This window comes from Nicotiana tomentosiformis, chromosome 2 (assembly GCF_000390325.3).
Source record: "Nicotiana tomentosiformis chromosome 2, ASM39032v3, whole genome shotgun sequence".
Classification (NCBI taxonomy): Eukaryota; Viridiplantae; Streptophyta; class Magnoliopsida; order Solanales; family Solanaceae; genus Nicotiana; species Nicotiana tomentosiformis.
In genome coordinates this window covers 26,387,654-26,401,664 of record NC_090813.1, presented here as the reverse complement: position 1 = coordinate 26,401,664, position 14,011 = coordinate 26,387,654, and the positions used below count along the sequence as shown (strand labels likewise).

At 41.9% G+C, this 14,011-nt stretch overlaps 1 protein-coding gene across 1 annotated transcript; it reads right to left on the bottom strand.

Moving 5' to 3' along the window:
- Positions 1 to 7,228: 7,228 nt before the first annotated feature.
- Positions 7,229 to 9,180, bottom strand: LOC138904512 (uncharacterized). The gene is made up of 3 exons (XM_070193014.1): positions 8,962 to 9,180; positions 7,826 to 8,042; positions 7,229 to 7,293 (listed from the first exon to the last, which is right to left on the bottom strand). The coding sequence occupies exons 1-3, from the start codon at positions 9,178 to 9,180 to the stop codon at positions 7,229 to 7,231; spliced, it is 501 nt and encodes a 166-aa protein (XP_070049115.1).
- Positions 9,181 to 14,011: the final 4,831 nt, after the last annotated feature.

Here is a 14,011-nt window from a genome sequence, read left to right as displayed (position 1 = left end):
AGAAAAAGAACGATCAATACAAGGATGATAATTTAGCAAATGCAATTGCTGAACAAGTCGGTGATGCACTAATGTGTTGTGCAGACAGTCCAGTCGAATCTTGGATTCTGGACTCAGGTGCATCCTTTCACTCTACATCATGCAAAGAATTATTGCATAATTATATTGCTGGAAAATTTGGGAAGGTTTATCTAGGAGACGGCGAACCTCTGGACATTGTCTGAAAATGTGAAGTTCATATAAAGACTTTACAAGGCACGCTATAGAAATTACAAAATGTTCAACATGTTCCTGGCCTCAAGAAAAATCTGATATCTATGGGCCAGATTGACAGTGAAGGATATACAACAACATTCGGTAACGGATCGTGGAAGATAACCAAAGGAAGTTTGGTTGTGGCATGAGGCTTTAAGAAGGGAACGATGTATGCAACTACAATACAGAGAGATACTATAGCAACAGTTGATCATGGTCGTGATACTACATTGTGGCACCGAAGGCTCAGGCATATGAGTGAGAAGGGAATGAAGTTGTTGGCATCCAAAGAAAAGTTGCCAAACCTAAAGCATGTTGAATTAGGTTTGTGCGAAGATTGTATTTACGAGAAACAAAAGAGAGTTAGTTTCTCAAAGGCGGGAAGGACGCCAAAGAAAGAGAAGCTGGAACTAGTGCATACAGATGTGTGGGGACCAACTCCTGTAACTTCTCTGGGAGGCTCATGCTATTATGTAACCTTCATTGATGATTCTACAAGAAAGGTATGAGTTTATTTTCTGAAAAACAAATCTAATATGTTTGTTACCTTTAAAAGATGGAAAGCTGAAGTTGAAAATCAGACAAGTCTAAAGTTAAAATGTATAAAATCTGACAATAGAGGAAAGTATGATAGTCAAGAGTTTAAAGCATTCTACCCTGAGAATGGGATTAGAATGATCAAGACAGTTTCTGGGACATCGGAACAAAATGGCGTTGCTGAGAGGATGAACAGAACCCTGATTGAACTAGCCAAAAGTATGAGAATACATTCTGGATTGACGAAGTATTTTTGGGCCGAGGCTGTTAACACGACAACTTACCTCATAAACAGGGGGCCCTATGTACCGCTGGATTTTAAAATTCCTGAGGAGGTATGGACAGCAAAGGAGGTAACTCTCTCACATTTGAAATTTTTTGGTTATGTTGCTTATGTGCATGTAAACTCTAATGATAGAGATAAGCTTGATCCTAAGGCCAAGAAATATTTCTTTATTGGCTATGGTGATGATAATTTTGGTTATCGATTTTGGGATGATCAGAATAGAGAGATCCTAAGACACAAGAATGTCACATTTAATAAAAAGGTGATGTACAAAGATAAGCTTAAAGTAGAACCAACCAGCACTAGTAGACAGACATCTGAAACAGTTGAGTTAGAAGAAATCTTAGAAAATGAAGTTGCTAGAGAAACTACAACTGGATCTGAAATTGAAGATGCCGAACCAGAAGCCGAATCTAGAGAACCAAAGCTGGAGTCAGGACTTGAATCAAATTCGGGATCAGTTAATCTTGAACCTACATTAAGGAGATCTAAAAGAGTCACGAATGCTCCAGATAGGTTAACTCTCTCTCTTCACTATTTACTTCTGACTAATACTAGAGAACCAGAGCATTTTGTTGAAGCAATACAAGTGATAAGCTCTGATAAGTGGAAGCTAGCCATGAAAGAAGAGATGAATTCTCTTCAAAAGAATAAAACATGGATACTTACAGAGTTACCAAAAAGAAAGAAGGCATTGCAAAACAAGTGGGTGTACAGGGTCAAGGAAGAGCTTGATAGTAAGAAGAGATACAAAGCATGATTAGTAGTAAAAGGTTTTCAGCAGAAGGAAGGGATTGACTACACCGAGATCTTCTCTCCTGTAGTCAAATTAACTACTATCAGATTGGTGCTAAGTATGGTAGCTGCAGAAAATTTGCATTTGGAGCAGCTAGATGTTAAAACTGCTTTCTTGCATGGTGATCTTGAAGAAGACATCTACATGAAGCAACCTGAAGGTTTTCAAGTTTCTAGTAAAGAAAACCTTATGTGTAAGTTGAAGAAGAGTTTGTATGGTTTGAAACAAGCACCCCGACAATGGTACAAGAAATTGGATGGATCCATGCATAATAATGGTTTCACACGACGTGAGATGGACCATTGATGTGAGATTATATCAAAAATATTGATAAATCCTATATCATTTTACTGTTGTACGTTGATGATATGCTAATTGCAGGATGTCACGACCCAATTTCACCTGTAGGTTGTGATGGCACCCAACATCACAGCTAGGCAAGCCAACTAGTGAATTAAACATATATTTATTCTTTTAATAATTTTCCGAGTAATTAAACTCTTCTTACTTGCAAAGTTTAAGAAGAATATAAAAGGTTTTGATTAAATAAAGACCAAGAAAAATAATTCAAACCACAATTCTACTAGTGTGTGTGCCAAGACTTGGTGTCACAAGTATATGAGCATCTAGTAGATTTTAAAAAATTCTAAATATTGTCTGAATATAAAATAGACAGAATACAAATACAAGGAGAGGCACTAGGTGCTGCGGAGCGGCTCAGAAGAAGCAGCTCACCACTAGGCCTCGGGATAGCGTGGGTGCGCACCGGTAGGACCACCTAAGGACCCTGTCTCAGATCCTGTACAAAAAGTACAACAAGCGTAGCATGAGTACGTAGACAACGTGTACCCAGTAAGTATCACGTCTAATCTCGAAGAAATAGTGACAAGAGGTCGACTTTGACACTCACTATGGGTCAATAATATTAAAATAGAAATATTTTAATAGACATGGTTTATGTGAATAACAATAATTTTCTTAACAAGAGGAAATAAATAATTCTTTCAAATTCAATAATTTTCAATTGATTATTTATCTTCACAAGCTGCAATAGGATGTCAAGGTATCGCGTACTTATTATTATTATTAAGCACGATTTCTGCCGAGGTCGTACGACTCGATTCAGAGTATCGTGTACACTACCGAGGGACGTGCGGCACGATCCATAGATGCATCTATACTGCCGAGGCATTCGGCCCCCTCCATAAGAAAGGAGAACATTTTCTTATGAACCTCCGGAATGAGAAGTTATTATAAGGCTAACATATAAGGATGTACAATTTCTATTAATGGTCTAGTAATTTGCACAAAAGGTCAAGTATGTGAAATTTAGGTCTTTTACTATTACCTCTAACAATTTTCAATATAATTCCAGTACTTTAATTAAATAAAGGATGCAATTATTATAAATAATTCATGATTTGAGTCCTAAACTACCCGTACATAGCATGATTAGTATCTACGCAGAGACTCTCGTCACCTCGTGCGTACGTAGCCCCCCACAAGTAGCAATAATTATTAATTAAATCACCTATGGGGTAAATTCCCTCATACAAGGTTAGACAAGAGACTTACCTTGTCTCAAAGTTTACTTCCCGATCACAACGTCGCGTTAAAGCCTCAATTCGGTGCCGAAAAATCCGAAACTAGCCAAATGTTATATAAAATAATTAATACATACTTAACAATTCAAAATTAGAGTATTAGATTAATTACCCAACCCAAATTGGTAAAATTCCTAAAATTCACCCCAAATCGTTACCCATAATCTCAAGAACTCAAATATACAATTTTTATCCCATTCCATAACCATTTTCGTGGTTAAAATGTCATTCTTGTAAAAACCTAGATTTTTCATCTAAACCCTTGATTTTCACAATTTACATGTTATAATCTACCCATAATCTACGTATTTAACTCACAATGGGTAAAATTAACTTACCTCCAAGTTTTTAGGTGAATACTCCTCTCAAAAAGCTCCAAAATAGCCCAAGAATGGAAGAAATGGGGCTAAAAATGGGTGAGCCCCGTTCTCAAGGCATTCTGCCTAGCACTGCTGACCCCTTCTTCGCGAACGCGATAGGTGCCTCGCGTTCGCGAAGGCAAAATTCCACGGCCTCAAAAATTCCCTTCGCGAACGCAACAGGGGTCTCGCGAATGCGAAGGCTTGCCTGGTCTGCCCTTCGCGAATGCGTGAGCCCCTTCGCGAACGCGTAGGGTAATTTCACCCTGGTACCAGCCCCTTCTACGCGAACGCGAGTAGGCCTAAAATCTAAGGCTTCCGAACGCGTCGCCCTCCATGCGAACGCGTAGGGCAATTGCCAGTTCCCATTTTTTCCTTCATCGCGAACGCGAGAGTCCTTCCGCGTTCGCGAAGAAGGAAACCAGAACTGGAATTTTTGGTTTTTCCAACTTAGCTCCGGGTGGTTCAAAACTCACCCGGGCTTCCCGGGACCCCGTCCAAATGTGCCGACAAGTCTGTAAATATAATACGGACTTGATCAAACTCTCAAAACACGTAAATCTACAACGAAACTAAGAATCGCGCCCCAAAACCGAACTGGATCAAAATATGAAATTCAAGTTTCTAAATTCCTCCGAACGCGCCGAATTATACTTATACCACTCAGAATGACACAAAAGTTTATGTGCAAGTCTTAAATCACCATACAGAACTATTCCCAGGCTTGGAATTTCAAACGGACCTCGATTACTCCAAAACCTACTCCAAACCAAATTTAAAGAACCTTGAACCTTTAAATAGCTTAAATTCACTATTAAGCGCTGAAACGCTCCCGGGTTGTCCAAAACCCGATTCGAACATATGCCCAAGTCCAAAATCATCATACGAACCTATTGGAACCGTCAAATCCTGATTCCGGGGTCGTTTTCTAAAAGTGTTGACCGAAGTCAAACTTAACCTTTTTTAAGCCAACTAAGGAACCATGTGTTCCGATTTCAACCCGAACCCTTCCAAATTCCAACTAACCATCCCCGCAAGTCATAAAGTAGTAACAACACATATGGGGAGTCTTATTTAGGGGAATAGGGTTCTAGAAGACAAAACGACCGGTTGGGTCATTACATTCTCCACCTCTTAAACAAATGTTCGTCCTCGAATGGGTTTAGAATTATACCTGGAGTGCTGAATAATTGTGGATATCTGCTTCGCATGACCTCCTCGGCCTCCCAAGTCACTTCCTCGACTGGTTGGCCCCTCTACTAGACTTTAACTGCAGAAATCTTCTTAGACCTCAACTGGCAAACCTGTCTATCAATAATGGCAACTGGTTCCTCTTCATAACCCAAGCTCTTATCTAGCTAAACTATGCTGAAATTTAACACATGTGACAGGTCGGCATGATACTTCCGGAGCATAGATACATGGAAAATCATATAAACTCCCGATAGACTGGAGGCAAATCAAGCTCGTAAGCAACCTCCCCAACTCTCCTCAACACCTCAAATGGGCCTATAAACCTTGGGCTCAACTTGCCCTTCTTCCCAAATCTCATGATTCCTCTAATCGGCGAAACCTTCAAGAGAAATTTTTCACCCACCATAAATGATAAATCATGCGCTTTCTGATCCGCGTAACTCTTCTGTCTGGACTGTGCTGTACTAAGTCGCTCCTGAATCAACTTTACCTTTTCCAAGGCATCCTTCACCAAATCAGTACCATATAAATTAGCCTCACCGGGCTCAAACCATCTGATGGGCGAACGACATCGCCGACCATATAAAGCCTCAAATGGATCCATCTCGATGCTGGTAACTATTATTATAAGCAAACTCGGTCAAAGGGAAGAAACGATCCCACTGACCTCCGAAGTCCATCACACATGCCCGGAGCATATCCTCCAAAATCTGAACTGTCTGCTCAGACTGCCAATCGGTCTGCGGATGAAAGGCTGTGCTGAACTCTACACAGGTCCCCTATTCACTCTGTACTGCTCTCCAGAAATGTGAAGTAAACTAAGACCCCCTATCTGATATGATGGAAATTGGCACACCGTGCAACCAAACTATCTGCTGAATATAAATCAGGGCCAACCTATCTAAAGTATACGTAGTCATAACCGGAATGAAGTGTGCTGACTTGGTCAACCTGTCGGCAATGACCCAAACTGCATCAAACTTCCGCAAGGTCCACGACAACCCAACTACAAAGTCTATAGTAATGCGTTCCCATTTCCACTCCGGTATAGTCATCTACTGAAGTAGGCCACCCGACCTCTGGTGCTCATACTTAACCTGCTGGCAATTTAAGCACCTAGCTACATACTCAACTATGTCCTTCTGCATCTGCTGCCACCAATAATGCTACCTCAAGTCACGATACATCTTCGTAGCACCTGGATGAATAGAATACCGAGAATTGTGTGCCTCCTCTAGGATCTTTTCCCTCAACCCATTCACATTAGGAACACTTAGATGATCCTGGAGTCGCAGAACACCATCCTTGACAATAGTAACTTCCTTGGCACCACCCCGTAGTACTATTTCTCGAAGAACCAATACATGTGTACCATCAAACTGGCGAGCCTTGATCTGCTCAAATAGTGAAGACTGGGCCACAACACATGTAAGAACTCGGCTGAGCTCTAAAATATCCAGCCTCACAAGTCTGTTAGCCAAGGACTGAATATCCAAAGCTAATGGCCTCTCTTCTGCTGAAATGAAAGCTAAACTACCCATACTCTCCGCCTTTCTACTTAATGTGTCTTCAACTAATATGATAATCTTTTAGTAACTCAAGCCATCTGTGCTGCCTTAAGTTTAGGTCCCTCTGCTTAAATAAATGCTGCAAACTGCGATGATCAGTGTAAACCCCACAAGACACCCCATAAAGATAATGCCTCCAAATCTTAAGATTGTGAACAATCACAGCTAACTTCAAATCATGTACCGGGTAATTCTTTTCGTGGGGCTTCATCTGACGTGACGCATATGCAATAGCTCGCCCCTCCTGCATCAATACACAACCCAAGCCGACGCGTGAAGTGTTGCAATACACTATATACATCCCTGGACAAGATGGCAACACTAACACTGGTGCTGTAGTCAATGTTGTCTTGAGATTCTGAAAGCTCACCTCACAATCATTGGACCATCGGAACGGAGCACCCTTCTGGGTTAGTTTGGTCAAAGGTGCTGCAATAGATGAAAAACCCTCCACGAACCGACGATAATAGCCTGCTAACCCTAGGAAACCCCTAATCTCAGTCGCCGAAGTGGGACGATGCCAATTCTCAACTTCCTCGATCTTTTTGGGATCAACTTTAATACCCTTGCCCGATACAATATGCCCTAAAAATGCTACATAATTTAGCCAAAACTCACATTTGGAGAACTTAGCATAGAGTTTTTGTTCCCGCAATGTCTGAAGCACCACTCTCATGTGCTTCTCGTGATCCTCCTTACAGTGTGAGTAGATCAAAATGTCATCAATGAAGACAATGGAAAACGAGTCAGTATATGTCCTGAACACCCTGTTCATCAAATCCATAAATGCTGCCGAGGCGTTAGTCAAACCGAAGGACATCATCAGAAACTCATAATGACCATATCTAGTTCGAAAAGCAGTCTTCGGAACATCCAAATCCCGAATCTTCAAATGATGGTACCCCGACCTCAAGTCGATCTTAGAGAACACCCTAGCACCCTACAACTGGTCAAATAGATCATCAATACGTGGCAACATGTACTTGTTCTTAATGGTAACTTTGTTCAATTGACGGTAATCAATACACATCCGTATAGTTCCATCCTCCTTCTTCACAAATAATACCCGTGCACCCCAAGCGACACACTCGGTCTAACGAAACCTTTGGCTAGTAACTCCTAGAGTTATTCTTTTAACTCCTTCAACTCTTTCGGAGCCATGCAATACAGTGGGATAGATATAGGCTGGGTATCTGGAGCCAAGTCAATACAGAAATTAATATCACGATCTGGTGGCATTCCTGGAAGATCTGAAGAAAATACATCAGAGAACTCCCGGACTACAGGCATTGAATCAATCACCGGAGTCTCTGCAGTAGTGTCCCAAACATAGGCTAGATAAGCCAAACAACCCTTCTCGACCATGCGCCGAGCCTTCAAAAAGGAAATAACCTGATTAGATGCGCTAACAGACAAACCCTTCCACTCCAACCTAGGTAACTCCTGCATCTCCAAAGTAACAGTCTTAGCATGGCAATCTAGGACGGCATGGTATAGGGATATCCAGTCCATGCCCAGGATGATCTCAAGGTTAGTCATATCAAGCAGCAGAAGATCTGCTCTAGTTTCATAACCATAGAATGTAACAATGCAAGACTGATAGATCCTATCCACAACAACAGAATCGCCCACATAAGTGGACACATAAACAAGAGTACTCAAGGACTCATAAGAAACATCCAGGAAATGAGCAAACAGAGATGACATATATGAATACGTAGACCCTGGATCAAATAATACGGAGGCATCTTTGCCGCAGATAGAAATAATACCTATGATCATGGCATCTGAGGCCTCTGCATCTGGTATGGGCGAAAAAGCATAGAACCGGCCTGGAGCACCAACTAGCTGGCCTCCTCCTGGATGGCCTCCACCTCTAGGATGGCCCTTACCCACCTGCCCTCCGCCTCTGGGCGGCTGGACGACTGGTGGAGCAACTGGTGCTGTAATCATATGCTACTGAACCTGCTGCACTAGTCTACCATAAAGCCCGGGGCAAAATCTCCGCATATGATTGAAATCCCCGCACTCGAAACAACCCCTCGGTACGATGGGCTGCTGACCTGAAGTATGGCCATGATGATCGGAATTCCCACTGGAAGAACCCTGAATAGCCGATGGGTAGTAAGAACTCTCTGGCATAGCACTAAAATAAGGTCGCACTGGAGCACCCCGAGGAGGCGGTGGTGCTGGATATGGGTGCATGCTGGACTGCCCTCTCACGAACTAACCTCTACCCCCAGACGGGGCACCTCTGAACTCTCCAGAATATTTAAATCAATTTTCTCACATAACCGGCTCTCGGCTACGCTGACACACACCCGAACTCTCCAAAATATATAAACCACTTATCTCTCATAACCTGCTCTCTGCTATGCTGACGCACACCCTCAGTCCTCTGGCCTATTTCTACAACCAACTCATAAGAAGTCCCCATCTCAACCTCTCGGGCCATAGTGGCCTGAATACCAGTGTGCAAACCTACAGTAAATCTTTGTACTCTCTCCACATCAGTAGGGAGTATCATAAGTGCTTGGCGAGACAACTCAGAGAACCTCGCCTCATAATTGGTCACTGACATCTGACCCTGCTGGAGCTACTCAAACTAAAACCGCAACTCTTCCCTCTGGGAGGGTGGAATATACCTATCTAGGAAAATACGGGTGAACCTGTCCCAAGTCATGGGAGGAGAATCTGTTGGTCTTCCCAGAAGATAGGACGACTACCACCTACGAGCCCTGCCCTCCAGCTGAAAAGTAGCAAAGTCTACCCATGAGACTCCAATATCTTCATGTTGTGCAGTCTATCCTTGCACCGATCAATGAAGCCCTGGGGATCCTCATGTCGCTCACCCCCAAATACAGGAGGATGTAGCATGGTCCATCTGTCCAATAGCTTCTGAGGCTCACCGGCCGCAGTTGGTCTGGTCTCAGGTGTAGCTGCTGCCACTGGTTAGGCTCAGGTCTGATATACAGTAGCTGCCTGCCCATGAACCTTCGCGGTAGGGGTCTGTGCTCCCCCTCCTGCCTGAGATGTGTCTGGGTATACCGGAAATAAATCGGCCTGAGTCATAGTATCCATGAACTGCAACATACGGCCCATGACCTCCTGGAATCCCGGTGCGGATGGGAAATCCACCGGAGCTGGCTCTGCTACGGGCACCTCGCCCTGCTATTCAATGATAGGATCCTTGACTAGACCCACTGGTGTCATAGCTAGAGTAAACCTGGGAAATCCTCGTCCCCTTGCTTCGGCCTCTAACAACAGGGGGAGCAGCTCTTCCCTAATCTGGAACCTCAGTAGAGCGCGTTCTCACCATCTGTGAGAGAATAAGAGAAAGATACTTAGTACTACATGCATTGCACGATAGGAGATGAAGAAAGTATTTTTCTAACACCCTATAGCCTCTCGAAGATAAGTACAGACGTCTCCGTAGCGATCCGCAAGACTCTATTAGGCCTGCTCATAACTTATGAGACCTATGTGAACTTAGTTCTCTGATACCATACTCTCACGACCTAATTTCACTTGTAGGTCGTGATGGCGCCTAATATCACAGCTAGGCAAGCCAAATAGTGAATTAAACATATATTTATTCTTTTAATAATTTCCCGAGTAACTAAGCTCTTCTTACTTGCAAAGTTTAAGAAGAATATAAATGGTTCTGATTGACAAGGTGGGTTGCTCTGATGGTAAGCACCCTCCACTTCCAACCAAGAGGTTGTGAGTTTGAGTCACCCCGAGAGCAAGGTGGGGAGTTCTTGGAGGGAAGGATGCCGAGGGTCATTTGGAAACAGCCTCTCTACCCCAGGGTAGGGGTAAGGTCTGCGTACACACTACCCTCCCCAGACCCCACTAGTGGGATTATACTGGGTTGTTGTTGTTGTTGTTGTATAAATGGTTCTGATTAAATAAAGACCAAGAAAAATAATTCAAACTACAATTCTACTAGTGTGTGTGACAAGACCTAGTGTCACAAGTATATGAGCATCTAGTAGATTTTACAAAATTTTAAATACTATCTGAATATAAAATAGACAGAATACAAATACAAGGAGAGGCACTAGATGTTGCGGAATATCTCAGGAGAAGTAGCTCAGCACTAGGCCTCGGGATAGCGTGGGTGCGCACCGGTAGGACCGCCTAAGGTCCCTGTCTCGTATCCTGCACAAAAAAGTGCAGCAAGCATAGCATGAGTACGTAAACAACGTGTACCCAGTAAGTATCTGTAATGACCCAACCGGTCATTTTGACTTTTAGAACCCAGTTCCCCTAAATAAAACTCCCCGTATGTGCTTTTATTAATTTATGACTTACGGGGATGGTTGTTTCGGGATTTAAAAGTGTTCGGGTTGAAATCGGAATACTTAGTTCCTTAGTTTGGCTTTAAAACCCCAAGTTTGACTTCGGTCAACATTTTGAGAAAACGACACTGGAATCAGGATTTTACGGTTCCAATAGGTTCGTATGATGATTTTGGACTTGGGTATATGTTCGAATCGGGTTTTGGACAACCCGGGAGCGTTTCGGCGCTTAATAGTGAAAATCAACTATTTGAAGGTTTAATGTTCTTTAAATTTGGTTTGGAGTAGGTTTTGGAGTAATTGAAGTCCGTTTGGAATTCCGAGCCTGGGAATAGCTCCGTATGGTGATTTAAGGCTTGCACGCAAAATTTGGTGTCATTTCGAGTAGTATAAGTATATTTCGGCGCGTTCAGAGTAAGTTTGAAGAATTTAAAAATTCTAAGTTGAATCAATTTGGTTTGAGATATGATTCTTAGTTTTGATGTTGTTTTACACGTTCTGAGGGTTCGAGTGAGTCCGTTTTATGATTTCAAACTTGTTGGTATGTTCGGGCGGGGCCCCGGGTGCCTCGGGTGTTAACCGGACGAGGCTCAGATCAAATTTGGACTTTGGAGTAGCAGCTGAAGCTTCAGCTTCTACTGCAACTGCACCTGCGCTTGGCCAGCCGCAGGTGCGAGCTCGCAGAAGTGAGCCACGAGCCACAAAAGCGGACAAGCCAAGCACGCCCAGGGATCGCAAAAGCGAGATTTTTGGCGCACCTGCGAGCGCGCAGGTGCTGTCCTCAGGGCGCAGTTGCGACGCTTGTCCAGGCGAGGGAAACACGCACCTGCGAGGCTTTTTACGCAGGTGCGTAGCCGCAGGTGTTGCTCGCCCTCCGCAGGTGCGAAATTACTGCTGGGCAGAACGTTTTAAATGGGCGAGGCTCAACCATTTTAGCCCGTAATTCCTCAATTTTTGGGCGATTTTGGAGCTTTTTGAGAGGGGATTTCAACTAGCAACTTGAAGGTAAGTTAATTCTACAAACTTTGAGTTAAATACATAGATTATAAAATGTAAATTGTGGAAATCAAGGGTTAGAGAAAAAACCTAGATTTGTATAAAAACGAGATTTTAACCACGAAAATGGTTATGGAATTGGATGAAAATTGTATATTTGAGTTCTTGAGATTATGGGTAACGATTTCCTCCGAATATTTCCGGAATCCGGGCACATGGGCCCGGGGTGAATTTTAGGAATTTACTATTTTGGATAGGGTAATTTATTTAATAGTCTAGTTACGAATTTTTGAGCATGTATTAATTATTTTATATAACTTTTGGATAGTTTCGGCACCGAATTTGAATTTTTATACGACATTGTGATCGGTAAGTGGACTTTGAGATAAGGTAAGTCTCTTGTCTAACCTTGTAAGAGGGAATTTACCCCATATGTGATATAAATAAATAATTTTTGCTAATTGTGGGGGTTACGTACGTACGAGGTGACGAGAGTCCGTGCGTAGCTACTAATTATGCTATGTCCGGGTAGTTTAGGACTTAAATCATGAATTACTTGTGATAATTACATCTTTTATTTAGTTAAATTACTGAAATTATATTGTAAATTGTTAGAGGAAATAGTAAAAGATTGAAACTTCATATACTTGAATTTTGTGTAAATTATTTAATTGTTAATAGAAATTGAGCATCCTATGTGTTAAAATTATAACAACTTCTCATTCCGGAGGTTCATAAGAAAATGTCCTTCTTTATTGTGGAGCGGGCCGAACGCCTCAGCAGTAGAGATACATCTATGGATCGCGCCGCACGTCCCTCGGCAGTGTACAAGACACTCTGGATCGGGTCGTACGACATCGGCAGAAATCATGCCTAATAATAACAGTTACACGATACCTTGATATTTTAATTGCTGCTTTGTCACGACCCAAAATCCCACCCCAGGTGTCGTTATGGCACCTAGTCTCTAAGACAAGGTAAGCCGATGTCAATTACATTTCAAGCCATTTTTTTTCTTTATAAGTAATCAAAACTAACAGCGGAAACAAATATGAAAATCTCCCAAGACTGGCAACACTGAGTCACGAACGCTAACTGAATACATAGAATGATCTCAAGGAACGAATACTCAATATTGTTTGCTTATAAATTAACAGTACAATAAAATAAAAAGACTCCAAGGGACTGCGACGAACAAGCAGCTCTACCTTGAATCCTTATGATCCCGCTTTAACTCTATCCAAGTCCGATATCTCCAATACCTGGCTCTGCACAAAAATGTACAGAAGTGTAGTATGAGTGCACCACAGTCGGTACCCAGTAAGTATCAAGACCAACCTTAGTGGAGTAGTGACGAGGTATAGTCAAGACACTCACTAGTCTATTAACCTGTGCAATACAGTATACAAAATAATAGAAAACAAATAACTATAATGGCAACACTAATCAACCAGTAATCTGCACAGTAGGGCAACAAGAACACCATTAATATTGCTCAACAAATAATAAATACAAGTACATCCAATTAATTCAAGTCTTTCAAATATAAATATTTCGCCTATATACTTCTCAAATAATAATCTTTAGGATATAATATTATCCAATAAATATATTTCGAATATACTCCCTTCAAATAAATATCTTTCAAATATAATTATTTCAAATAAATCTCTTTCAAATGTAATTCCTTTAAATAAATATCTTTCGAATTTGATTCTTTCAAATAGATCTTTTTGAATAATAATCCTTCCAAATAAATATTTTGAATATAATTCTTTTAATTCGAAGTCACCATGTGACACCTCATTTCAAAATCATAAAATACGGGTCTCAACCCACTTTCATATTTCCACGGCACCTCGTGCCAAATTTATCTATCACAACCGCACGGACAACTCACGTGCCAATATCATCATCATTTAGCCACGGCACATCGTGCCCTCATTTCATATCACAACTGCAGGGATAATTCACGTGCCAATATCATCATTATTTACTCACAGCACCTCGTTCCCACATTTCGTATCATAATCCGCATGGCAATAGGCACATGCCCCCAATTTCAACATAAATCAGACTATTACCAATTTACCAACAACAAGACCAATTGCA